Source organism: Tamandua tetradactyla, chromosome 20, assembly GCF_023851605.1.
Source record: "Tamandua tetradactyla isolate mTamTet1 chromosome 20, mTamTet1.pri, whole genome shotgun sequence".
NCBI classification, from domain to species: Eukaryota; Metazoa; Chordata; class Mammalia; order Pilosa; family Myrmecophagidae; genus Tamandua; species Tamandua tetradactyla.
In genome coordinates this window covers 61,922,773-61,950,180 of record NC_135346.1, presented here as the reverse complement: position 1 = coordinate 61,950,180, position 27,408 = coordinate 61,922,773, and the positions used below count along the sequence as shown (strand labels likewise).

General features: G+C 40.9%; 1 protein-coding gene and 1 long non-coding RNA gene across 2 annotated transcripts in view; one reads left to right on the top strand and one right to left on the bottom strand.

The window, feature by feature from the left end:
* LOC143664230 (uncharacterized) overlaps positions 1–25,705 on the bottom strand; it is a 109,198-nt gene extending 83,493 nt beyond the window's left edge. Inside the window, exons 1-2 of the long non-coding RNA XR_013166384.1 lie at positions 24,108–25,705; positions 20,364–20,468 (exon numbers count right to left, since the gene is read on the bottom strand). This is a non-coding gene — a long non-coding RNA (uncharacterized LOC143664230). The remainder of the gene's footprint in view (positions 1–20,363; positions 20,469–24,107) is intronic.
* LOC143664662 (olfactory receptor 2B11-like) lies at positions 54–3,525 on the top strand. Its single transcript, XM_077138120.1, is given in 3 exon segments — positions 54–165; positions 2,124–3,068; positions 3,070–3,525. Coding segments are annotated over 3 exon segments (1,026 nt in total). The 5' UTR covers positions 54–157; the 3' UTR covers positions 3,143–3,525.
* Positions 25,706–27,408: the final 1,703 nt, after the last annotated feature.

Genomic DNA, 27,408 nt, shown 5'->3' with positions numbered 1-27,408 from the left:
GGTGAGCAAATGGAAAAAGGTCACAATGGACATCAACGGAGGGCAGGGTGGGACCCAGGCAGAACTGTGAGTGGGGAGAGCTGGACGGCAGGGCGTCAGATAGAGGACAAGAATGATTGGGCTGGGATGACACCTGGCTTTGCAATGGAGAAGCCACATGTGCATGTGAGTTATACATTGAACTAGTAATTTTAAAAAGTCTCTCCTCCTCAAATCCCTTAGGAACCCTCTTCTTGCCTCTTTCCCTCCATTGACATAGCTCTCCTTCATCCCTCTCCCCCAGAATTCTCTGTAATCTCAATTAAGTTCTCATTGCTATGAGAAGCTCTTGCTGCTTTCCAGTTCATCATATGCTTTTTCTAAGCACAGTGAGAGAGAGAATATGTATTAGAGCAAGAGCTTTCAATCCTGGCTGTACCATTAACTGCTCTGTAGATAAACTAAAGCAGACCAATCAGCTTCTCAAATCCACTCCTTGCTCAATGGTGAAATGGAGTGAAAGCATCTAACTCACTGGGTTGTAAAAGAACTAAGTAAAATACAAGTATGAAGTTATTATCATAGTTCCTGCCATGAAATGGAATGCCTAAAATTTTTCATTTATTATTACTGTGGCATATTACTATCCCTCTCCCTTGCTTCCACCATCCTTTTATTTTTTCCTTCACTACCCCTGTAATTTCTCCCTCTCTTCCCCACTTCAAGAAAGAAACTCTGGGATCAGAAATTTAACAGAGCAGAGACGGGAATGACATAATTCCTTTCAACGTAAAAAGTGAAGGAACCTGACTTTCCCTTGCCAGAGTTCAGTGAATGAAAACCAGTGTCCTGAATTCTCATTAGAAATATAATTGTATTTTATGAGTTTTATATGGGGAGGGGGATTTTTGATAGAATAGTGGGAGTAAATGCAATAATTGGTTGTTCCACAAGAAGATCAGGACTTTACAGCAATTAGTATGTAATTTAAAAACAATACAAGGATGAAAGGAGATTTGCACTTATTTATCAATTTAAACTCTGGGCTTCAGTTCCTTTCAGAGCTCATTAGGATACAGGAGCAGATAAGGGGGTTGTTGCGTCATCTGAGCTAAAGAGATCCGCATGCATTTTATGATTTATGCATAAAGCAATGAATAAAATTCTAAAAAGGAATCTTTTATAAATGACCTGTCCACAAATTTACTTTCTTGTCAATCCTATCGTGAGCCATAGCATTCCCATCATGAGCTTGAGGTCTGAATCATAATCTTTAAATTCTGTGCAGGGTGGACAGTGTCAGAGATAGAGTAGGAGGCTGGAGTCTATGGTGCTCAGAGAAAAGTCCCTGTAAATCTTCACATGGCAAACCTGTTAGCTTTTTACCAATGATAGCATTCAGAAATCAAATCTGCTATGTTTTCCATCCTGAGATGGGACAGTTGCTTGGCAAAGAAATTGTACAGGGAATTCAAATGCCATTCAAAATGGCAGAAAAATATTAGCTCTAGAGGCAGTGTGATCTTTTAGTAGATGATTCCAGGGAATATATATCTTATACTGTTCAAGATTTTCCATTGTTGGTCAAATTTCTATATTCTTGGGTCTCATTGTTTGAATGCCAAAACAGGGGCAAGAGGATGGTAACATAGGAATTGATCCCACCACCCAAGGAACTCAAGAGAATCTTGGATTGTGCGATTGTTGTTTGTCAAAGGGAGTAAATGATGCCTGTGTGTGAGATGTTGTGAAGAGAGAGATAGGTATGGTCCAGAGAGCCAGGGAGCACCTTCTCATGGTGATGGGGCCAGATATAAACCTTAGAAAGTGAGTAGGTTACATTCACACCAATAAAGTTCCCAGCTGTTTAAAAAGCATAACACTTGCTCTCTGGAACCTCTCACCACCACTTCCAAAAAACAAAACGGCATAATCAAGGTCATAGGAGCAGGAGGTAAAACAAGGAAATGTATGCAGCTTTACTGACTCCTGGTTCTGACTCTTCCACATCCAGTTACTCTACAGATAAAAAGAAGATCATACAGATGTAACCTATGTAAGAATACATGCACACAAGAGGAAAGAAGATGATTGATTCCTCCTCTCAGGTCTTATTCATTTTGACTTTTTTTGCTTTACCACAGGTACCAGAAAATGCATCAGCATGAAAGTGACAACCAGAGTTTCTCAGGAGATTCACTTGCGGATTTCATCCTTCTGGGTGTCTCTGACAGGCCATGGCTGGAACTCCCTCTCTTTGTGGTCCTCCTGGTGTCCTACGTTCTAGCCATGTTGGGGAACATCTCCATCATCTTGGTGTCCCGGCTGGATTCCCAGCTCCATAGCCCCATGTACATCTTCCTCAGCCACCTGTCCTTCCTGGACCTCTGCTACACCACAACTACAGTCCCACAGATACTGGTCAACATGGGCAGCTCCAAGAAGACCATCAGCTACGGGGGCTGCACAGTGCAGTATGCAACTTTCCACTGGTTGGGTTGCACCGAGTGCATTGTCCTGGCTGCCATGGCCCTGGACCGCTATGTGGCCATCTGTGAGCCCCTCAGGTATGCTGTTATCATGCACCGCTCTCTCTGCCAGCAGCTTGTGGCCATGGCCTGGCTCAGTGGCTTTGGCAACTCTCTCGTTCAAGTCATCTTGACCGTGCAGTTGCCTTTCTGTGGGCGGCAATTGCTAAACAACTTCTTCTGTGAGGTGCCAGCCATGATCAAGCTGTCATGTGCTGACACCACAGTGAATGATATCACACTGGCCGTGCTGGTGGCCTTCTTTGTGCCGCTCCCCTTAGCTTTTATCCTCCTCTCCTACTGCTTCATTGCCCGTGCGGTGCTCAGGATCCAGTCCTCCAAAGGACGGCACAAGGCCTTTGGGACCTGCTCTTCCCATCTGGTCGTGGTCTCCCTTTTCTATCTACCTGCCATGTACATGTACCTGCAGCCCCCATCCAGCTACTCCCAAGAGCACGGCAAGTTTATCTCCCTCTTCTATTCCATAATCACCCCCACTCTCAATCCCTTCATCTATACCCTGAGGAATAAGGACGTGAAAGGAGCTCTGAGAAGACTCCTACAAAGGATCTGGAGGTTCTGCAGAAGATGAAGATCTGACGTGTAATTATTCAATATATGTGCTGTATGCTTAGAGCACTTTTCACTTAATGAGTTAATAATGAAACTATGTAGGTTTTGTGGAGAAATTTGAGAGTCCCCAGTCTCCTCTGTCCAAAATCCCTCAATACCCATATTGTCAGAGTGCCTAAAATCCCACCTCTATGATAAATTATTTCATTCTAAGAGGTCATATATTTTCAAGAATCTGAACAGACTTGGTGTTCAATAATGACTTGTTGAATTAATTAATTCCTAATTTTCTGACTCTTCCACCTTCTTATCTCCCTGTTTCTACTTTTCTCCCATCTATCTTTCCATCGCTTCCTATTGCTTCCCATTCCTACGACTCCCAAGTACACACCGTGTGCAATTGAAACATTTATTACTTATAATAAACTTTGTATTCCTCTCTGTATATTTAAGTCTCCATGAACTTTATATGACTCTCAAAAACTTCCAGGAATAAAGTGGATTGGTTTCATCCAGCTATGACTTAGAAGATTTTTGTCTCTGTGGTTCAAGTTTCATTCACAGAAAATTTCCCACCATTAGTTGCAGTGGTGCAAGCATAGCTGCCATACACAGTTAATGAGCAAGAATGAACAAGATGCTGTAGTAGGTTTCTCATGTACAAATGAAAAATAGTATGAGATTTTATCTTTAAAAAAAAGTGCATTCCAGTTCAGAAAACAAAATGTAAAGACACCGAAGATTAAAGAGAAGTACAAAAAAAATGACACTGTAAATAGGAAAATGGAGTACAAATGAATAGTTTCAGGATTGAGCAGAGGTGAGAAGTTGCTGATTTGGGGGGGGATGGAAGGGTGGGGGGGCAGTGCAATCTTTGGGAGCTCAAGCAAAAAATAGCATTTAATCATGGGACCTCGGCACAATGAAAAAAGCAGAGAGGTGTGCGAGGAAAGATGTCTGATTTGAATATATTCTGAGATAAATGTGAGCTCACAGTCAAATGGAAGGGGCTGTCCTCTCCTTGGGGAAAACATTTTGGCTACAGATGCCATTTCATGGCCCAGGTCCAGAATCATTGCATCCTACATGGCATTCTTTCATATTCTCCATCAGTGCAATTGTGCAACATCTGACCTGCACAAAAGGGCATGCCCAACCTAGTCTATTATCCTCAAATCTGACCTCCTTATGTCTGGGAAAAATTGTCCTTGAGATCACCATCCCCATTCGGTTAAAGAGCAAGGAACATCTTTTAAAGTGTTAACTCCACAGAGTATCACAAGTCAGCCTCCAGAAGGAGAGACTGTGGCCCCTCTAACAACTTCTAAGAACGAACCAGCACAGCAAGATGCTAGACTCACACGACAGCAATAGGACCATAACTGAAAACTACAATGTGCCATGTACAGAGCTATGTGTTTTCATTTTAATCCTAATAACTCTGCAACTATGGATTATTACCCTCATTTCACAAATTGAAAACAGAGACAGTATACAACTCCAATGTCCCATACCACAGTGTGACTCAAGGAAAATTTCACCACGCACTCTTCCTATCGCCCAAATGTAATTATTAAGAATGGGTTCTAATCAGGCTTCGCATAGAGATAAGAATGAATCCAGTCAGGTTGGGACTAAAATAAATCAGAATACAGGGGCAAGTTTGACATTGTATTTTAGAACTTCACCTACTGTGTGAGACCAAAAGAAGAGAGGTTTATTTTGTGCAAAAGCTAAATTTTCTGTAGCACATAATCTAACTCAACCTGTCTGGATACATCATTTAAACAACCCAAACACATGGAGCCCAGAATGGGAGTGAGGGCTTATAATTCTGCATGGCTTAATGTAATAGCTGGTCGGCCAGTTTAAATCTGTTATGTACCCCAGAAAAGCCATGTCCTTTAATCCTCATTCAATGTTGCTGGGTCTTATCTTTTTTATTGTTTCCATGGAGATGTGACCCACCCATTCAAGGTGGAGTTTCCTTGCTGGAGTCCTTTAAGAGGGAACCATTTTGAAAAAATCTGCACAGCCTACGCAGCCAGACACTTTTGGAGATAAAGAAGGAAAATGCCCCTGGGGTAGCTTCATGAAACAGCAAGAAGCCGGAAGAGAAAGCTAGCAGACATCACCATGTCTTCATAAGCCAAGGCTTCATAAGCCTTTCTTGAGTGAAGGTAACCTCTTGTGGTGCTTTTATTTGGAAATTTGCATGACCTTAGAACTGTAAACTTGTAACTTAATAAATTCCCCCTTTTTAAAAGCTGTTTTGTTTCTGAAATATAATGTTCTAGCAGTTTTTGCAAACTAGAACACCTGGATACATCCCAAAGTATGTTGGGCAGATAATTTTTAAATATTGATAAAATCCCATGATGAACAGGAGAAAAAATATGGAACTATAAAGCTTTACCACTGAGGAAAACCCTGATACTGTCTCAAACATTAAGGATCCCCAAGTCAATAAGCCAAGCCCTTGATCATTTTTTTAATTTTTTTATTTTCTAGCCCTCTGTTTATTATTTGTTCCTCCATAGAACTATCCCCACTCCCTTTGTGGCTTAGGTGGGGCATGGTTCAGGCAGAACTGTTTCCTCCTTTCTGGATACTGCAGAAGGAAGGGCGACCTAAGCACACGGAAAATATGGCCACGCCCAGGAGGGTTGATTGGCAGACCAGAAGACAAATTCTCCCGATAAAAGCACTTCTATCCCCCTTAAGGGGCTGGGAGTTGGCTGGGAGTGTTGGGGCTGGAGGAATTATTTGCAGGTTGCTGAAAGAAAAGAGGGTAGCTCACCTAGACAGAGCCATCTGCCGGGTCAGTAGGGGCTGCTGCTTGTCTTTGCTGTAGCAAGGGAAAGGTGTTAAAGGTATCATAGCCAAAGAGGGCTGTAGCGATTAGGCCCAGTGCCCCAGCGATGATTTTGGAGTGGCTTCCTTTGTGGACAAGGACACGATGGAGGTGATCAGGGAGAGGATGGTGGCTATGAGAGCTCAGAAGAAATCACTCCAGCGCCAGCTGATGAACTGTTTCTTGGTGTGCAGGTCGCACATTTAGATGATAAAGGAGATAGCTGCGAGCATTGGCTCAACCACAGACAGCAGGGAGCACCCTTGGTAGCTGTAGGAGGCGCCAGAGCAGATTAGAACCACCAATCAGAGTATAATCTCAGCAAAAGGGAGAATTCCCTTTCCAATGTGAGAGAAGTTGGTGCAGATGACCCAGCAGCTGGGGCCAAACGCACTCAGAATTGGCCGGGACCTGAGTCAGAGCCCTTAGGGGTTGCCGGGTATCCTGCTCGCTGGCTCGCTGGTTCCAGGATGCTGAGCACCTCGGTTTGGTGCCTGCCTTCTGGCCGGGAAGCTTTTTAAATAATATTTTCATTGTAAAACATTAACAAACCTACAAATATTCTTGACATACAAATATTGTATACATAGTATAAAATAAATGGCTCACAATATCATCACATAGTTGTGTATTCATCACCATGATCATTTGTTTGAACATTTGCATCACTCCAGCAAAAGAAATAAAAAAAAATAACTCATATATAACATTCCCCTAATCTCTACCTCTCATTTACCACTAGTATTTCAATCTACTCAATTTAGTTTCACTTTTGTTCCCCCATTATTTGTTTATTTTTTATCCATATTTTATGCTCATCTGTCCAAACCCTAGCTAAAAGGAGCATCAGACACAAGGTTTTCACAATCACACAGTCACATTGTGAAAGCTTTATCATTATACAGTCATCTTCAAGAAACATGGCTCCTGGAACACAGCTCTACAGTTTCAGGTACTTCCCTCTAGTCACTCCCGTACACCATAAAGTAAAAAAGGGATATCTATATAATGCTAAGAATAACCTCCAGGATAACCTCTCAACTCTGTTTGAAATATCTTAGCCACTGATCCTTTATTTTTCTCAATTCTCTGTTTCTCCTTTTAGTTGAGAAGGTTTTTTCAATCCTTTGATGCCGAGTCCCACCTCATCCCTGGATTTCTGTCCCACGCTGCCTGGGAGATTTCCATTGCTGGGAGTCATGTCCCATGTAGAGGGGGAGGGCAGTGAGTTCACTTGCTGTGTCAGCTTAGAGAGAGAGAGAGGCCACATCTGAGCAACAAAAGATGTTCTCTGGGGGTGATTCTTAGGCCTAATTTTAAGTAGGCTTATTCTATCCTTTGCAGGATAAGTTTAATAGGGGCAAGCCCCAATACTGAGGGCTTGGCCTACTGATTTGATTGTCCCCTCTACTTGCAAGAATATCAGAAATTCTCCAAACGGGGCAGTTGAATATTTTCCCATTACTCCTCATTCCCCAAGGGGACTTTGCAAATACTTTGTTCACTGTCCAAATCACTCTGGGGTTTATCAGGGCATCACACTAACCTGGGAAAACCAATAAAATCTCATGCCTATTCAACATTCCATTTGCTTACAATGTTCAACTAAACTAACCATACAAGTTGAATTAGGAAATGCACTAGCCAAAATATAAATTTTGCACCAAATAAACATTTCTCCCTGTAGTTTCATGCAGAAGTTGGACTTTTAAAATATGGATGATCGCATCCTTTACCCAATCTTCTGATATCTTAGTCCTATCCAGATCAGCTTCATTCATATGTCTGCTCGATGTTTGATCACTTTTTCAATTTTTTTGATCAATTTTTGTACGGGCTACTGCTGACTTTCGTAGCTTCAAAACTCTAACGCTGAGTCTCAGGTGTCACATAAATATCCAAAGTTTCTGGGACAGACCATGCTATATACAAACAGCTCAGTTTCTCAGAATTTAGATTAACAGTTGCACCTCCTGAATATTTTTTTTATGACTGCTGAAGGTTACAATCTTAGACCCTTTACAATATGCCCCAACCTGATATCCCATGTTCTCAAACTTAGTTTGCTGAATTTGTATATTATACTTAGTCCATATGATTGAGACAGATTAATATTTGTCTTTCTGTTCCTGACATTTCATTCAACATACAGCTCTTAAGGTTCATTCATCTAGTTGCATGCCTCACAACTTCATTTCTTCTTGTGGCCACTCAGTAGTCCATCGTACATATACACCATAGTTCCCCCTTCTATTCCTCAGTTGTTGTACCCTTAGGCCACCTCCATTTACTGTGGATTGTGAACACTGTCGCCAGAGACACCAGTGTGCAAATGTGCATTCATGACCCCACACTTAGTTCCCCTAGGTATATACTGAACAACAAGGTTTCAAATTCATATGGCAAACCACCCCTAGCCTCCCGTGGAAGCACCACACTGCCCTCCAAGGGGCTGCACATCTTATTACCGTACTGACAGTGAATAGGTACATCCCTTACTCCATATTTTCTCTAGCACTTTTCTCTTTGCTCATTTTTAAATAGTTTTATTCACACATCATACAATCCAGCCTAAGTGTATAGACATGCCTTCACCACCATACTCGATCTGAAGACATTTCCTTTTCTTCCACAAAGAATCCCTACCACCTTCCCAATTCCCCCATCTGTTGACATTTAGTTTTGGCACAATGCCTTTGTGACATTCAGTGGAAGCATATTGGAATGTTACCATTAACCATGGACCCTAGCTTGCATTGATTGAACTTTTTCCAATATACCATCTATTTTCAACACCCTATAATGCTGACATTCCTTTGTTCTTCCTCATGCAAAATATTTTTTAATTTGTGTATTCAATCACCATCATTGTACACTCTAGGCATTCCTAAATTATACCATCTCAATCTTTATCATCTGTCTTTCCTTCTGCTTTCATATGTGCCCCCAGCTCTTCTCCCTCTATCATATACATTTCAGTGTATTTACATTGTTGTGCTACAATCAAGTAGTTTTGTGCTATCCATTTCTGAATTTTTACATCAGTCCTGTTTCCCAATCTGTATTCCTTCAGCACCAATTACTCGTTAATGTTTGTGCATATCAGTGAGACCATACAGTATTTGTCCTTTTTGTTTCTGGCTAATTTCACTCAGCATAATGTCTTCAAGATCCATCTATGTTGTTAGGTGCTTCGTGACTTTATTCTGTCTTACACTCGTGTAATAGTCCATCCAATATATATACCAAGCTCATTTAGCCACTCATTTTTTGATGGACATTTGGGCTGTTTCCATCTCTTGGCAATTGTAAATAATGCTGTTATAAGCATAGGTGTGCAAATATCCGCTTGTGTCCTCGCCTTCATTCCTCTGAATAGAGACCAAACAATGGAATTGCTGAATCATATGGCAATTCTATACTTAACTTCCTGAATAACCACCAATCTGCTTTCCACAGCAGTTGTTCCATTTTATGTTCCCACCAACAGTGAATAAGTGTGTTTCTTTCTCCACATTTTCTCCAGGATCTCTTGTTTTCTGTTTATATTTATATATATATATAATGGCCACTCCAGTGGGTGTGAGATGATATCTCATTGGGGTTTTGATTTGCATTTCCCTAATAGCCAGTGAGGTTGAGCATCTTTTCATGTGCCTTTTAGCCATTTGTATTTCCTTTTCTGGGAAGTGTCTGTTCATGTGTTTTGCCTATTTTTTAGTTGGGTTGTTTGTGTTTTTGATGTTGAATTAAAGAATCTCTTTATACAGACTGGATGCTAAACCCTTATCTGATACATGGTTTCAAAATATTGTCTCTCATTGCATAGGTTGCCTTTTTTACTTTTTTAACAACATTCTTTGATGTACTAAAGTGTTTAATTTTGAGGGGTTCCCATTTCTCTATTTCTTTCTTCAGTGCTTATGCTTTGGGTGTAAGATCTAGGAAACTGCTTCCTATTACAAGTTTTGTGAGATATTTCCCTATATTTTCTTCTAAAAATTTTATGATCTTAGCTCTAATGATCTATTTTGAGTTCACTTTTGTGTAAGGTATGAGATGTGTATTCTCCTTCGTTCTTTTGCATCTGGATATCCAGTTCTCCAAGCACCATTTATTGAAGAGACTGCTCTGTCCCAGATGAGTTGGCTTGACTGTCTTATCAAGGATCAATTGTCCAGAGAAAGCTGGAGCCTGGTCTGGAGTTGCGGAGCCATGGAACCCACAGGAGTGCACAGAAAGGAGCCTGGGCCTAGGAAGTAAGCCAGGCAGCATTCCTTGGGCACGCTGCCCTCACCAACGCAACCTCATGGCCAGCAACTCACCCCATACCACATGCACACCAAACCAGTCACCCACTCTCATTCCCCGCACTTCAGGTGCCCCCACCCCACCAGGACCCAGTGAAGGTACCTGCCTCCCACCCCCACCCCAAGTACAGCCCAACCCACTTCTCCTACACCCCTCCTGAGCACTATCTCCCCTTCCCTGTTCCCTGCAGGCTGTTTGCCAGTGCAGAAAGGCTGTGGATACTAACCTCCATACCTAGGCTACCTCTGGCCCCTGCCCACAGTGTCACAAAGCCTCACCTCATACCCCCCTGAACTCTGCACATCTGTATCCTTTTAAGTCACTCCCAGGACCACGCATGCTCATGGTCCCCCTATCATGTCATTTAACTCTGGAAAGACATTTTATGGCAGTCCTGGAACCACGCAGGTATACTGCCCTCAGCCTCACTTCCTAGCTCTGCAGAAGTGCCAACCTGTGCAGCCATCTCACATCTGCCCTCAATCCACAAGGGCATAATGCCAGTCTGCTGCCACAGCTCAATGCATGCACACAAAGGGCCCTGTGCCTTAGACCAATGCACTCCAGGGTTACATCCCCCAGACAGGTGCACACTCACAGCTACATCTTCCCTGGCCACTGGGCCCCCACATTAATAAGCACCAGCATAACATCCCCAATCTGTGCCTATATCTGCCCTGAAACAAATCACTATACTGAGTGCCCCACCCCTTGCCCTATTCCCTGCTGTACAACCATCCCATGAAAACAAGGCCTTAGACCACTGAAGGAAATCAACTCACAAAGTAAATCAATCAAGATATTTACATGCCACGAAGACAGCAGAAGATCACTAAGCATATCACAATGCAAACAGATATATCCCTGCCTAATGACCTAATTAAAACAACAGAGGAGCCACAGATGTTGGAAAAACTAATCAAAGATGTTCATATAACCATACTTAATAGAAAAAATGGAATAGAAAATGTCATAAATGATATTAAGAAGACAGTAGAAGAGCATAAAGAGGAATTTTAAAGAATAAATAGAAAAATAGCAGATATTACAGAAATTAAAGACTCTGTTGACCAAATGAAAAACATGCTGGAAGCACACAACACCAGATTTGAAGAGACAGAAGAAAGAACAAGAGATATAGAGGACAGATAATTGACGTAGAAGACTCAAAACAGCAATGGAAAAAAATGAACTTGAACTCAGGAAAATGATAGACAAAACAAAGCATGCAAATATAAGAATCATTGGTGTCCAGGAAGAAGAAGAGAGGAGTAAAGGACTAGAAAAAATAGTTGAGAATATAATGGGGGGAAACTTCCCAACCCTCAGAAAGATCATACATAAACAAGTCAAAGAAGCCCAACAAAGGCCAAACAGAATAAATCCAAATAGGCCTTCCCCAAGGCACATACTAATCAGTCTCTCAAATGTTGAAGAGAAGTAGAAAATCCTGAAAGTGGCAAAAGGAAAGCAATCTACTACATACAAGGGATACCAAATAAGACTGAATTCAGACTACTCCACTAGCACCCTAGAGGTGAGAAGGCAGTGGTACGATATATTCAAGATCTTGAAAGAGAAAGACTTCCAGCCAAGAATACTGTACCCAGCCAAATTGTCCTTCAAAACTGGGGGAGAGATTAAAGTTTCCACAGTCAAAGAAGTTCTGAAAGAATTTGTCAATAAGAGACTGACACTATAAGAAATACTAAAAGGTGTTTTGCCAGCTGGAAAAAAAAAAAGACAAGAGAAGGCGGTCTGGAGGAGGTCACAGAATTGAAGAGTACCTCTAAGGGTAATTTAAATAACACAAAGAGAAGGAGGGAAAAGGATATATAGATCTGACAAATAAAATTTTAAAAATAAGATGATGGAATCAAGAAATGCCTTTTCAGTAACAACTTTGAATGTTAATGGACTAAATTTACCAATTAAAAGATACAGATTAGCAGAATGGATTAAGAAACATAATCCATTTATATGCTACCTGTAAGAGACTCATCGTAGCACAAATAGATTGAAAGTGAAAGGATGGAAAAAATATTTCCATGCCAGTTTCAAATCAAAAGAAAGCAGGAGAGCTATATTAATATCGGACAAAATAGACTTTAAATGTAAAGACAACATAAGAGACAAAGAAAGACACTATATACTAATTGAAGGGTCAATTCACCAAGAAGATACAATAATCATAAATGTTTATGCTCCCAGTCCATTGGCAAAACTGAAGGGAGCAATAGATGTTTCAACAATAATAGTAGAAGACTTCAGTACACCACTCTCCTCTATAGATCGAACAGCCAGACAGAAGGTCAACAAAGAAATAGAGGCATTAAATAACTTGATAAATGAATTAGACTTAACAGACATATGTAGGTCATTGCACCCCAAAGCACAAGGATATACATTCTTCTTTAGTGCTCATGGACAATTCTCCAGGATAGATCATATGCTGGGACACAAAATAGGTCTCTATAAATTTAAAAGCATTGAAATTATTCAAAGCACTTTCTCTGATCACAATGGGATGAAGCTGGATCTCAATAACCACCAAAGAATGAGAATAATTACAAATATATGGAGACTGAATAACACAATCTTAAACAACCAGTGGGTCAAAGAAGAATTGGCTAGAGAAATCAGTAGCTATCTGGAGATGAATGAAAATGATAATACAAACTATCAGAACTTATGGGATGTGGCAAAAGCTGTAATGAGAGGCAAATTTATTGCCCTAAATGCCTATATTAAAAAACAAGAAAGAGCAAAAAGAGACTTAACAGCACACCTTGAGGAATTTGAGAAAGAATAGCAAACTAAACCCAAAGCAAATAGGAGAAGAGAAATAACAAAGATTAAAGCAGAGATAAATGAATAGGAAATGAAAGAACAATAGAAAGAACCAATAAAACCAGAAGTTGGTTCTTTGAGAAAATTAGTAAAATTGATGGGCCACTAATAAGGCTGACAAAGAAAAAAAGAGAGAGGATGCAAATAAATAAAATCAGAAATGAGAAGGGGTGTGTTACACAGATTCTGAAGAAATAAAGGAAATCATAAGAGGATACTATGAACAACTATATGTTGGGGACAATTAAGGTAGCATGTATAAAATCCACCCTCAGTGATGCCAGAAACATGCAACATGGCTGCCAGGGCTGAAACAAAGAACAGTCTAAACTATAATCAGCCTTCTTCACGGAAGTAATAGTAGTTCGCGCCTAAAGTTCGCGCCAAAAGTACTAACCGTACATCTGCCCTCTGCCCTAGCAACAGCAGCCACCAATCCCAGATCACCACCGTCCCTACTAGCCACCCCCTCTCCTTCTAGAGTATATATACCCAGCCTCCTCAATAAACTTTTGCAGCTTGATCAGAATATTTGTCTTGCTGCTGTTCTTTGTGTCTCTTTGTCCCATGCCATTCTTCCCTCACAGGAGTTCGAGCTTCGGTTGATCATCCCGCGGGCCGGGACAACTATACACCAACAAACTAGACAACTTAGATGAAATGAACAAATTCCTGGAGACACTCAAACAAGCTACACTGACTCAAGAAGAAATAGAAGATCTCAACAAACCAATCACAAATGAGGAAATTCAATCAGTCATCAAAAATCTTCCTATAAAGAAAAGCCAAGAGCCAGATGGCTTCACAGGAGAATTTTATCAACATTCCATAAAGAACTAAACTGGTCCTACTCAAATTTGTCCAGAAAGTTGAGGAAAAGTTACTCTACCTAAGTGATTTCATGAAGCTAATATCATTTTAATAACAAAACTGGGTAAATATGCTCTAAGAAAGGAAAACTACAGGCTAATCTCCCTAATGAACATAGATGCAAAAATTCTCAATAAAATATTAGAAAATCAAATCCAACAACACAGTAAAAGAATTATACACCATGACCAAGTGAGGTTTATCCCAGGAATGCAAGCATGGTTCAACACAAGAAAATCAATTAATGTAATACAACACATTAATATATTGAAAGGGAAAATCACATGATCATCTTGGTGGATGCTGAAAAAGCATTCAAGGAAATTCAGCATCCTTTTCTGATAAAAACACTCCAAAAGATAGGAATCAAAGGTAACTACTTCAATATGATAAAGAGAATATATGAAAAACCTTTAGCCAGCATCATACTTAGTGGAGAGAGACTGAAAGCTTTCCCCCTGTGATCAGGTACAAGACAAGGATGCCCACTGTCCCCACTATTATTCAACACTGTGCTAGAAGTTCCAGCTAGAGCAATCAGGCAGGACAAAGAAATAAAAGGTATCGAAGTTGGAAAGGAAGAAGTAAAACTCTCATTATTCGCAGATGATATGATACCATACTTGGAAGATCCTGAGAAATCTACAGCAAAGTTACTTGAGCTAATAAACAAACTCAACAAGTGGCAGATTATAAAATTAATGTGCAAATATCAGTAACATTTTTATACACAAACAATGACCTAGCTGAGTTGCAGTTATGTAAAAAAAAATTCATTCAAAATAGCAGCTAAAAGAATTAAGTACTTAGGAATGACCTTAAGTAGGGACATAAAGGACTCATACACAGAAAACTACATAACATTGTTAAAAGAAATCAAAGGAGCTCTAAACAGGTGGAAAGACATTCCCTGCTCATGGATATGAAGGCTAAATATAGTTAAGATGGCAATTCTCCCCAAATTGATCTACAGAATCAACACAGTACCAATCAAAATTCCAACAACCTACTTTGAAGATTTGGAAAAGCTAACTACCAAATTTATCAGGAAGGGAAAGAGCACCCAAAGAGCTAAAAGCATCCTAAAAAAGAAGAATGAAATGGGAAGATTAACATTCCCTGACTTCAAAACCTATTATAAATCCACAGTGGTCAAAACAGCATGGTACTGGCACGAAGATAGAAGCATTGACCAATGGAATCGAATTGAGAGGGCAGAAATAGACCACCAAATCTATGGTTAGCTGATTTTTGACAAGGCCCCCAAATCCTCTGAACTGGGACAAAATAGTCTTTTTAAAAATTGGGCCTGGAAAAACTGGATATCAATAGTGAAGTGAATGAAAAAAGACCCCCATCTTACACCCTACATAAAAATTAACTCAAAATGTATCAAACACCTAAATATAAGAACTAGCACCATAAATCTTCTAGAAGAAAATGCAGGGAAACATCTTCAAGACCTAGTAATACCCAAAAACTTATTTTTTAGAAGTAGAAAAATCAATAACCAAATTTATCTGGAATGGCAAGGTGCCCCAAATAGCTAAAAGTATCGTGAGAAAGAAAAACGAAGTCGGAGGTCTCACGCTACCTGACTTTAAGGCGTATTACAAAGCTACAGTAATCAAAACTGTATGGTACTGGCATAAAGATAGATATACCGACCAATGGAAACAAATAGAGTGTTCAGATATAGACCCTCTCATCTATGGACAATTGCTCTTTGATAAGGTAGTCAAGCCAACTCACCTGGGACAGAACAGTCTCTTCAATAAATGGGGCCTAGAGAACTGGATATCCATATGCATAAGAATGAAAGAGGATCCATATCTCACACCCTATACCAAAATTAACTCAAAGTGGATCAAAGACCTAAACATTAGATCTAAGACCATAAAACTGTTAGAAGAAACTGTAAGGAAATATCTCATAATTCTTATAATAAAAGGTGGTTTCCTAGACCTTACACCCAAAGCACACGCATTGAAGAAAGAAATTCATAAACGGAAACTCCTCAAAATTAAACATTTTTGTGCATCAAAGAACTTCATCAAGAAAGTAAAAGACTTAGTATTAGCAAGTAGCCTAAAATTTACACCCAAAGCACAAGCAACAAAAGAAAAAAGTAGAAAAATGGAAACTCCTCAAAATCAAATGCTTCTCCATCTCAAAAGACTTTTTCAGAAAGGTGAAGAGGCAGCCAACTCAATGGGAGAAAATATTTGGAAATCACATATCAGAGAAATGTTTGATTTCCTATATATACAAAGAAATCATACAAATCAACAGCAAAAGAACAAACAACCCAATTATAAAAATGGGCTAAAGACTTAAATAGGCATTTTTCTGAAGGGGAAATACAGATGGCTCAAAAACACATGAAGACATGCCCATTTTCATTGCCCATAAGGGAAATGCAGATCAAAACTACAATGAGATACCACCTCACTCCTATAAAAATGGCTGCTATTAAACAAACAGGACAGGACACTATAAAAGTTGGAGAGGATTTGGAAAAACTGGGACAGTTCTGTACTGCTGGTGGGAATGTACAATGGTACAGCCACTATGGAAGACTGTTTGGTGGTTCCTTAGGAAACTAAATATTGAGTTTCCCTATGACCCAGAAATAGCACTACTTGGTATATACCCAGAGCAGCTGAAAGCAACAACACAGACACTTGCACACCGATGTTCAAAACAGCAGTATTCACAATCACCAAAAGATGAAAACAAACCAAATGCCCATCAACAGTTGAGTGGGTCAACAAAATGTGGTATATACATATGATGGAATTTTATGCAGCAGTAAAACAAAATGATGTACTGAAGCACATGACAAGGTGAATGAGCCTTGAAGACATAATGCTAACTGAAGTTAGTCAGACACAAAATGATAGATATTGTATGATTCCACGTTTATGATTAGCATAAAAGCATAATCAAAGGCTTATAATACAGAATATAGGGACTTAGAGATATGTAAAAGTTAGAGATGGGTGAACCATTAGCTAATGAGGTTGAACGCCAATGTAAGGGAATAGATAGGAATGAAAGTGGTTCTCTAGTGGGTCTGTAATTAATATTACCGTATTGAAGATGAACAAGATTGAAAGGGATTGTATAGAATACATGTCCCACTGATTAAAACCATAAATATGAATTAGTTCCTGTAAGAATTACTTCAAAGATATGATTCTTGTATAAAGAGTGTTTTAGTCTAGGGTACAGGGGTGGAAACTGCTATTGCATGTTATGAGCTATGTTCAAAAGGAAATCATCAGCACTACCACAGCAACAGCAGAGGTAAATAATGGGGGGAGGGACAAGAGTTAAGAGGAGATTTAGATTTCCTATATGGTAAGGGTGTGTTTATTGGTTTTCTGTCTCTTGGGAACAATGAAATTATCTAAAATTGAGAATGTTGATGGACTGTGGACTTTGGGCCCTCTACATGATGCCCAATGAATGCAGGTGGCTGAAGGATGCACTGATGGAGAAGTAGATTGGTGAACAACAGTGCACACTTATCAATGAAGGTTGTGCTACTACAAAAAAGAACAATGTTGTGAGGGATACAATGCTGTGAATGAACGTGTGGGACATTTTGTGAGCCAAAAAGCAGAAACAAAAAAAACAACAATGATATGCTCACCTTTAGGAAGTGCATATAAGAAAACAGGGGCCTAGATTGTAAGCTTTTAGAGCAGACACATTAAGTCTGGAGTGGTGATTATTATTTCCGGATTTTGAGAGAAATTTTTACATGTATAACCTGATATTTAGAGATAAGAGTGAAGCTGAACAGGTTGGGGTGGAAGTAATCCAGAACATAGGGGTAAGAAAGACAGTGTCTATATTTTAGAACTGCACGTACTCTTTGAGACCCATGGAAGAAAGGCTTATTTGGTCTGGAACGGAAATTTTCTGTAGTGCATAATCTAATTCAACCTACCTCTATAGCTCCTTTGAACAACTGAAACACAGAGAACACAGAAGGAGAAAGAGGTCCTTTAATTCTGAACAGATTATTGTAACACCTGGATACATTCTAAAGTATATTAAACAGATCATAAAAAGTATTGGCAAAGTCCCCTGAGGGATGGGAGGAAAAAATGGAACTATTAAACCTTATCATCAGGGAATCCCTTGATACTGTGTCAAACTTTAGGGACACCCAAATCAGTAGGCCATGTCCTTGATCAGGAGGCTTACTCTTGTGAAGCTTATTTAGGTAGCAAAGAAGATTAGACTATCTATAGGCATGCCTAAGAGTTACTTCTGGAGGACCTTTTTTGCTGCTCAGTCTCTCTATTACTCTGCAAGTGTAATAATTGCCCTCCCCCCTACATGGGACATGACATCCAGGGGTAAAAGTATTCCTGGCGACATGGGAGTTGACTCCCAGGGATGAATTCAGACCTGGCACTGTGGGATCAACAATTCCATTGTGATCAAAAGGGGAAAAAGAAGTGTAATTAATAAAATATCAGTGGCAGAGAGATTTCAAATAGAGTCAAGAGGCTACTCTGGAGGTTTCTCTGACACAAGCTTAAGATCTTAAATTAGACCTTGCTGCCTATCATAGCCTGTGAACCCCCAACCAGGACCATTCCAGACAATCCTAAAGAGTACCTAGGTCAATATATAAGATTGCACATGGATTCCATGCACTAGAGTAAATTTCCAGAAACCTACAACCTCCATATGGGTCCCTGGTCCAGATAACTCCTAAAACCTAGCCCAGCCTCTCCAGAACATCAGATAGTTCCATTTCCCTACCCCATATTACTGACAGACCCTTCCAATATGAAAAATTTAGAATTTCCATAAACCAAACACTCCTAAAGAGAGGGATGGAAAGATCAAAGGTGAGTGTGGAGTTATACAGAGAAGATAGAATTCAACAAATGAATATGAATGCTGAATCATTAAACTGATATCTCTTTTAGTCTCCAGTATTTTAGGGCAGCTAGAAGTAAAAGCATAAAATTGTGAAATTGTAACCCATGTCAAGCCCTGAAATCTGTTCTACAACTAACTGTGGTTGTATTTTTCACAAAAAAAGAAGGAAAGAAAGTCAATTTTGATGATAAAAAATATTTAAGCTCTCTAGTGCCTATATTCTGGAGCAGCTAGAAGGAAAAATATGAGAGGATCATGTGGTAGCCCATGACAAACTCTGGGATCTGTCCTGGAACTACTCATTGAAGAGTGTTTTGAAAACAATTGCTTTTTTACTTCTTTGCTTTGTGTATATATTATACCATACAATAAAAAAAGTTAAAAAAATCAATTGTCCATGGATTAAAGGGTCTATATCTAAATAGTCTATTTGATTCCATTGAGCAGTATATATATATGTATGCCAGTACCATGCTGTTTTGACCACTGTAACTTCCTAATATGCTTCAAAGTCAGGGAGTGTGAGACCTCCCACTTCATTTTTCTTTCTCAAAATATGTTTAACTATTCTGGGCACCCTACTCTTCCAAATAAATTTGGTTATTGGTTTTTCTATTTTTGCAAAGTAAGTTTTGGGGATTGTAATTGGTATTGCATTGAATCTAAAAATCCATTTAGGTAGAATTGACATCTTAAGTATATTTTCTATTCTAACCATGAACATGGTATGCCTTTCCATTTATTTGGGTATTCTCTGATTTCTTTTAGCAATTTCTTATATTTTTGTGTGTATAGATCTTTTAAATTTATTCCCAAATATTTTATTCTTTTGGTTTTAATTGTAAATGGGTTTTTTTTTTCTTGATTTCCTTCTCAGATTGCTCATTGCTAGTGTGTAGAAATACTACTGATTTTCGGTGTAGATCTTGTACCATGCCACTTTGAGCTAGCTGGAGATAAGCCTCTTTGTCTGAATGTATCTTCTACACTTTCACATATCCTGGGTAACATTTCATGGAGTGACAAAGCACACAGAGACATTGCCTTCTCAGTCTACTAAGTGTTTCTTCCTTAGCCAGCTCTCCCTGTATCTGTTTCATATCAGCCCTAGCTGCAGATATTGTTTGCCTCTGAGGTGCAGCTTAGGGCACCAGCTCCAAGGCTACATACCCAGCTCTTCATATTCTTGAGAATGTGCTAAGCCAAGGGTATTCCATGATTAATCATGGCTTTTGGTTAGATCTGTTTTCTAACTTCTCCATTATGTGTACTTTCCTCCTCAACCATATCAGACAGTCTACTCTTATGTGCTTGAGCAGTGGCTACCACTCCATGCTCCTTCATCGTGAAATTACCTTCCTGTATTTTGTATATGTGGTCCCAGCATTGATGAGGCTGGATGGGCAGAAATAATAATCAACAAGATACAGATATCTGTAAGTACCTAGGTGTTCCTAATCATCCTTCTTACTTTTATCTTCTATGGTTACCTTCTGAGTCTAGGAAGACCTAGAGGGCAGGAAAGTAGATTTTTCAAGCCTTCCTTGATCATCTGTCAGCTTTCTCTTCTACGTCTGAAGAAGCATAATCTACATCTGGCCCAAAGACAAAAACAAAGCAAAATAATTGTCCCAAAAAAAGCAAAATAATTATCCCCAAAATTTTCCCCCCCAAATTGTCCTCCAAGAAAGGCAAAATAATTGTTCCAAAGAGAAATGCAAAATAATTCCCTCTGCCCTACACTGGAGGACCCTCACAGCAGGGACCGTCCTCTGCAAGGTAAAGAATAAGGATTTGAGGGGACACCACAAAGTCTCCACAGAGGATTGAGGGCTTACTGACAACTTTGAGTTTCAGGTGCTGTATTTGCAGCCAGCGCTCAATGATCCACATTAACGGACCTGAGCAGAAATATGGTATCGAAGAAAAAAATGCCCTGGACAATGTTTAAAAAGCAAAGATGACTTACTCAGGAGCTGCTATGGAAGGTAGAGAGCTTTGAGCTAAACTCCACTAAAGCAACGGACAGCAAGCTTTTATTTTGTTGGTTTAGAGGCAGTTTTATTGCTCTTGATTATAATTCAAAATGGTAACACTGTAATGGATGGTGATAGTAGCACAGCATTGTGAATTTAATTAACCGCACATATATTTGTGGCTAAAAGGTAAAATTTTAGGTTGCATATCTGCTACTAGAATAAATATGTTTAAAAAATAACAACATAGGTCTGTACAACAAAAACAGTGAACCTAATCTGGACCATGAACTATAGTTAAAAGTACAATTATAAAAATATTCTCTTCTAAATGTAACAAATCTACCACATCCATGCAAGATATTAATAATAGGGTATGTATTAGTCAGGGAACTCTAGCGAAACAAAACCAACAGGAGATATTTCTAAATATGAGACATATAAAGGTGTCTCATGTAACTGTGGGAACAGAAGAGTCCAAAATCAGTAGGATAGGCTATGAAGCTGGCAGCTCTGATGAAGGTTCTGACCAAACTGCACAGGAGAGGCTTGCTGGCAAAGAAGGAGTGAAAGAGTCTCTCTTCTTTCTTAAAAACCTTCAACTGAATGGATTATCTCATTGGTGGGAGACACACCTTAGTTGATTACAGATGCAATCAGCCACAATTGCAATCAACTGACTGACGATTTGATACACCAACCTTCCAGTTTATTAGCCAGCCTTGAAATATCCTTGCAGTAGTGGTCTGGCCAGTGCTTGCCTGTCCAGACAAATGGGCATCATCATGTGGCCAAGTTGATATCAGCACCTAACCATTACAAGGTAGTATATGAGAACGGTATCCTATGCATGATTTTTCTGCAAACCTACAATTTCTGTAATTGAAAAAAAAGGTAACAGATTATTTCACACTAATTTCAAATTTTAGTTGGTACTTATATATGTATTTGATTGTCACAAAAATGTATAACCATTTATGTTCTAGTTTGCTAGCTGCTGGAATGCAATATACCAGAAACGGAATGGCTTTTAAAAGGGAGAATTTAATGAGTTGCTGGTTTACAGTTCTAAGGCCGAGAAAATGTCCCAATTAAAACAAGTCTATAGAAATGTCCAATCTAAGGCATCCAGGGAAAGATACCTTGGTTCAAGAAGGCCGATGAAGTTCAGGGTCTCTCTCTCAATGAGAAGGCATGTGGCGAACACAATCAGGACTTCTCTCTCAGCTGGAAGGGCACATGGCGAACATGGCGTCGTCATCTGCTAGCTTTCTCTCCTGGCTTCTGGTTTCATGAAGCTCCCCAGGAGGCGTTTTCCTTCTTCATCTCCAAAGGTTGCTGGCTCATGGAGTCTCTGCGTCTCAGGGCTACATTGTTCTGCTCTCTCTCAATCTCTCATTCTCCAAAATATTTCCTCTTTTCTAGGACTCCAATAAACCAATCAAGACCCACCCAAATGGGTGGAGACATGTCGTCCCCTAATCCAGTTTAACAACCATTCTTGACTAAATCACATCATCCAGGAAGATGATCTGATTGCAGGCTCAAACATACAGTATTGAATAGGGATTATTCTACCTTTATGAAATGGTATGAAACTTATACTAAAACATGCCTTTTCTTAGGGGGCATACTTCCTTTCAAATCAGCACAATTTACTTAATGATTAGAAAATGATAAAGAGATTCCTTATTTTTCATAGGAAGTACAGGAACTATCATTGCTACCTTGTCTTTCCTTACTATTATTTTTTAATCTGAAAAGGAATTTTATATAAGAGTGGTGCCCATACTTTCTATGAAAAAAAGGCAAACTTTTTAAGAGCTGAAATGGATTACAGAAAAAGACCAGAGGATGCTAGAAATTAGATTTTTTTGAGGTTGCAGTTTAGGACCACTTGGTTCAGAATGTTTTTCTTTGCAGCACTTGGATTCAGTAGGGACCAGACGGAGTGAGAGAGAGATAAGGAAATACTAAGTTAGGAACAATTCAAGTGCCTGGGTAGCCAGAGTGAAAGAGAAGGGTAGGGGAGTCACGGTAGAGATTTATATTTCTAATAGATAGGGTCTGAATTTGCTTTTTCCCTTTTCTTTCCTGCCATCTGAGTTGTTTTTCTCTTCGGTCCCACAGCCACAGGATTAGTTTTAATACAGTCAGGATGGGGGAGTGCAGGCAAAGGAGTATACAAGGAGAAAGGCTGGCAGCTTGGTAAAGAGAAAGAAAAGCAATCATGGTCAATGGGCTATCCAAATTAGTTGGTTGTCTAAAAGTCACAAAAACTTCTAAATTCTGTTCAAAATTCCTCTGTGCTTCCCACTCCTGAAAATGGAAAGCACCAACAAGCTCACAACAGGTGTAAAAAAGTCCAATCAAGGCATCATCAGGTGATGCTTTCTCCCAAAGACCAGCTGCTGGAGATTCTGTACTCCTCTGTCACATGGCAGCATGTGCTTGTCTCTTCCTTCTCTTCCAGGTCTGATTGCTTTCAGTTTCTGGCTTCTGGAGCTTTCTCTCTCAGTATCTATGGCTTTCTCTTTGCATGTCTCTCCATATTCATCCTGTTTATAAGGAGCTCCAGTAAGAGAATTAAGAGCCACCCTTATGGTGGATTCCACCACCCAACTAGAGTAACCTAATCAAAAACCACTCACAAGAATGGTTAACAACATAATTTTCTGGGGTCCATAAAACCTCCAAACCATCACACTATACCCTCCGGACCTGAAAAAGAATGCTCTTTCCATATACAAAATATATTCATTCCATGAATATCCTAAAACCTTAGATCATTTCAATAACAATGTTAAGTTCAAAGTCTCATCAAAATCAGTTATAGTTGCAGTCTGTCCTGGGGCACAATCCCCTCAGTCTGTGGACCTTTGAAATTTAGGACAAGTTACCTGTTTCCAAAATACAATGGAGGGACAATCACAGAGTGAATATTTCCATTTCCATAGAGAGAAATTGGAAGGAACACAGCAACTATGCGCCCTGAACAGTTCTGAAACCCTGCAGGGCATAATCCACTAGATTCTGAGGTCTGAGAGTCACCTACAGGATGCTTTGTCTTTGAGGCCAGATGGACTGGCAGCCCCACCCTTTGCAAGTGCTTATCCAGTGGCCATGCTCCCAGCTCTACCCTCACCAAGCATCTGGGTGGTGGCCAAGCTCTCTGCAATCCCCCAGACATCTGAGAACCCTGGGACAGTAACACGCATCTTGAAGGTCCACCACTGGAAAGTTGCAGGGCATACTCACCTTTTCCACATGCATGGATGGAGTCCACTCTTTTTAGCCACACGTCTCTTCATTCCAGTCTTCACCTACTGTGATTCTGCTTTTGAAGTCATTTTTCCTTCAACCTGCCCCCTTTTTATCCCTTTTAGTCTAGGCTGGCAGTGGTTCCATTCATAAAATGGATGTCATAAAAAAAACTTGATTTCACATGTAGTACACAGGGGTCCCAATCATCAGACAGTAGGTCCTTCCACAGATCCTTCCTGGATAACAGCATTTCTAATTCTGACTTACACTGAAATGACTGACTGGTTCCCTGTTCAGTTAAATCCTCACATGGAGCACTATTTTCTGGGGACTCCTTTCTAGAAGCTCAGAATTTCCCAAACCAGCAATTTCTGATTTCCTTGTACCTAGGAGTTCATTTCTCAGCTTATCCCTTTCCACTCATGTTTCACTATAAGCTGCAAGGGGAAACCAGGCTGCATTTTCCACATTTAGTTTGGAAATATCCAACCTCATCACTTAAAAATTCTGCCATCCATCCAGCATCAGGACTCAATTTTACCAAATTCTCTGCACTTTAAAACAAGAATTGTGCCCTGATATATTCCAGAGTAATTTGGGCCAGAGACTAAAAATGTATTCGCAAAGCTCCCTTTGGGGGCTGGGGAGAAAGGTGGAAGTATTAAACTTCCCCATCTGGGGAATTCCTCATATTCTCACAAGCAGTGGGGACAACCAATTCAATTGGCTGAGCCCTCAATCTTGGTATTCAACCCTAGGAAACTTATTCCTGCACATGAGAAGCTGAGACTACTTATAATTATGCCTAAGGGTCACTCCTAGAGAAACTCTTTTGTTGCTCAGATGTGGCCGCTCTCTCTCTAAGCCAATTCAGCAGATGAACTCACTGCCCTTCACCCTATGCAGAAGACAAATCCCAGGGGTATAAATATCCTTGGCCACATGGGACAGAAATCCTGAGATGAGCTGGAGCCCAGCATTATGGAATTGAGAAAGACTTCTTGACCAAAAGGGGGAAATATAAATGTGATAAAATAAAGTTTCAGTGGCTGAGAGATTTCAGAGTTGAGAGATTATCCTGAAAGTTATTTTTATGCATGATATAAATATCCCTTATTAGTTTATGGTGCATTGAAGTGGTTAGAGAGAAGTACATGAAACTGTTGAACTGTTCCAATAGCCTTGATTCTTGAAGACAATTGTGTAACTGTACGGTTTTTACAATGTGATCCTGTTATTGTGAAAACTTTGTGTCTGATGCTCCTTTTATCCAAGGTATGATATGGGAAGATGAGTAAAACAAAAAAAAAAAGGAAAAATAAGTAGAGAAATAATAGGAAGGATAAAGAGGTGAAAAAAAATTGTACATATTGAAATGCTAGGCGTCAATGAGAGGGTAGGCTAAAGGGTGTGGGTTTATGAGTTTTTCCTTTTCTGGAGTGATGCAAATGTCCTAAAAATGATCATTGTGATGAATACACAGCTCTGTGATGTTATTATGAGTCATCAATTGTATACTGTGTGTTGGAGAAGCCATAAAATATTGCTCACCTGGCTGCCTGTGGCTGATGCATGGCAACAACGGTGACCAATCCCAGAAATCTGCCCTCCGCCCTAGCAACAACGGTGACCAATCCCAGAACTCTGCCCTCCGCCCTAGCAACAATGGTGACCAATCCCAGAAATCTGCCCTCCGCCCTAGCAACAATGGTGACCAATCCCAGAAATCTGCCCTCCACCCTAGCAACAACGGTGACCAATCCCAGAAATCTGCCTCTGCCCTAGCAACAACGGTGACCAATCCCAGCCTGACCCATGTCCCTGCATGCTCCCAGCCTATATAAGCCTGTGCACTTCCTCAATAAAGCAGATGCCTTCCACTCTCCGCTGAGGGTTGTCTCCTGAGTCGTGTGCTGTGTGCTCTGTGTCTGTGTGACTGACTCAGTGCGGCCACTTACCCCCAGCCATCAGCTAAGCAGCCGTCAGCTACCCCACAAGTGGCACCCAGCGTGGGGCCACCCCCCCCCTTTCGGCGGTTCTCCGTGACGGCCGCCCCCTCGGCGATCCCTCCGGCGGTTCTCCCTGACGGCCGCCCCCCGCTCGGTAAGTGGCCCCTGGGCGGTTTCTCTGTGCCCACCGTCCCCTCTAAATTCTCCCTATCATGGGCAACACCCCCTCCTCTGACTTCGCGCCTCATTGGCCACGAGGCGGGTTAAGACTTCGGAAGAAACCGTGCCGCGTACTGGGAAGTCCTCACGCGGTCGCACCCCTGGCTCGAAACCGCCTCGATGCGGGACCCGGCTACGTGGTCCAAACTCGTTGAGCGCGTTGGAGCCGCTGAGGACGGCGAGGGAACCTTCCCTAGTCTCGCCCCCACCCTGCCTGCGCCCACGCCCCTCGGGAGCCCACGCGGGCCGCGCCCTCCCCACCCCCGCCCCTCCCCACCCCCAGGCCACCGCCAGCTGCTCCCTCCGTATGCGAGGAGCTCCCAGGCCGTCAGCTGCTCCCTCCGTGTGCGAGGAGCTCCCAGGCCGCCACCTGCCCCCTCCGTGTGCGAGGAGCTCCCAGGCCGCCAGCTGCTCCCTCCGTGTGCGAGGAGCTCCCAGGCCGCCACCTGCCCCCTCCGTGTGCGAGGAGCTCCCAGGCCGCCAGCTGCTCCCTCCGTGTGCGAGGAGCTCCCAGTAGAAGCGCTTTAGTGAGCGAGGACCGCCTTGCCTCCGGCTGGCAGTAGCTTGTTTAGGATCCTGTCTGAGGCCGCCTCGGAAGCACCGTCGTTGTCCACAGTCCCCTCAAAGCAGTCTTGGTGTCTGCTATCAAGCCCCTCAGAATTCTTCCACTACAAAGCTTACTTCTACGCTTTTAAACCTACATTTATATATGTTCTAAGTTACATCCTTGAATTGGTCTCCCTGAATCAAACCTGTATAGTAAAATGCTACATTTACATTATATTCCTTTTATTTCAAATAGGAAGCTTAAATGCTGAATTCACTTTTCAGAATTAAGACTAATATGGTTTTTTTTGTTTTAGATTCAAGGAGTAATAAAAAGGAGCTATTCAAAATTGTATTGGGGTGAATTCAGAGTCAGGGTAAATAAAAAACAGGACCTTCACTAAGCTTACTTGAATTAGGCCTAAGAGTCACCCCCGGAGAACCCCTTTTCTTGCTCAGATGTGGCCTCTCTCTCAGCCAACACGACAAGCAAACTCACTGCCTTCCCCCATCTATGTGGGACATGACTCCCAGGGCTGTAAACCTCTCTGGCAATGGGAGACAGAAATCCTAGAATGAGC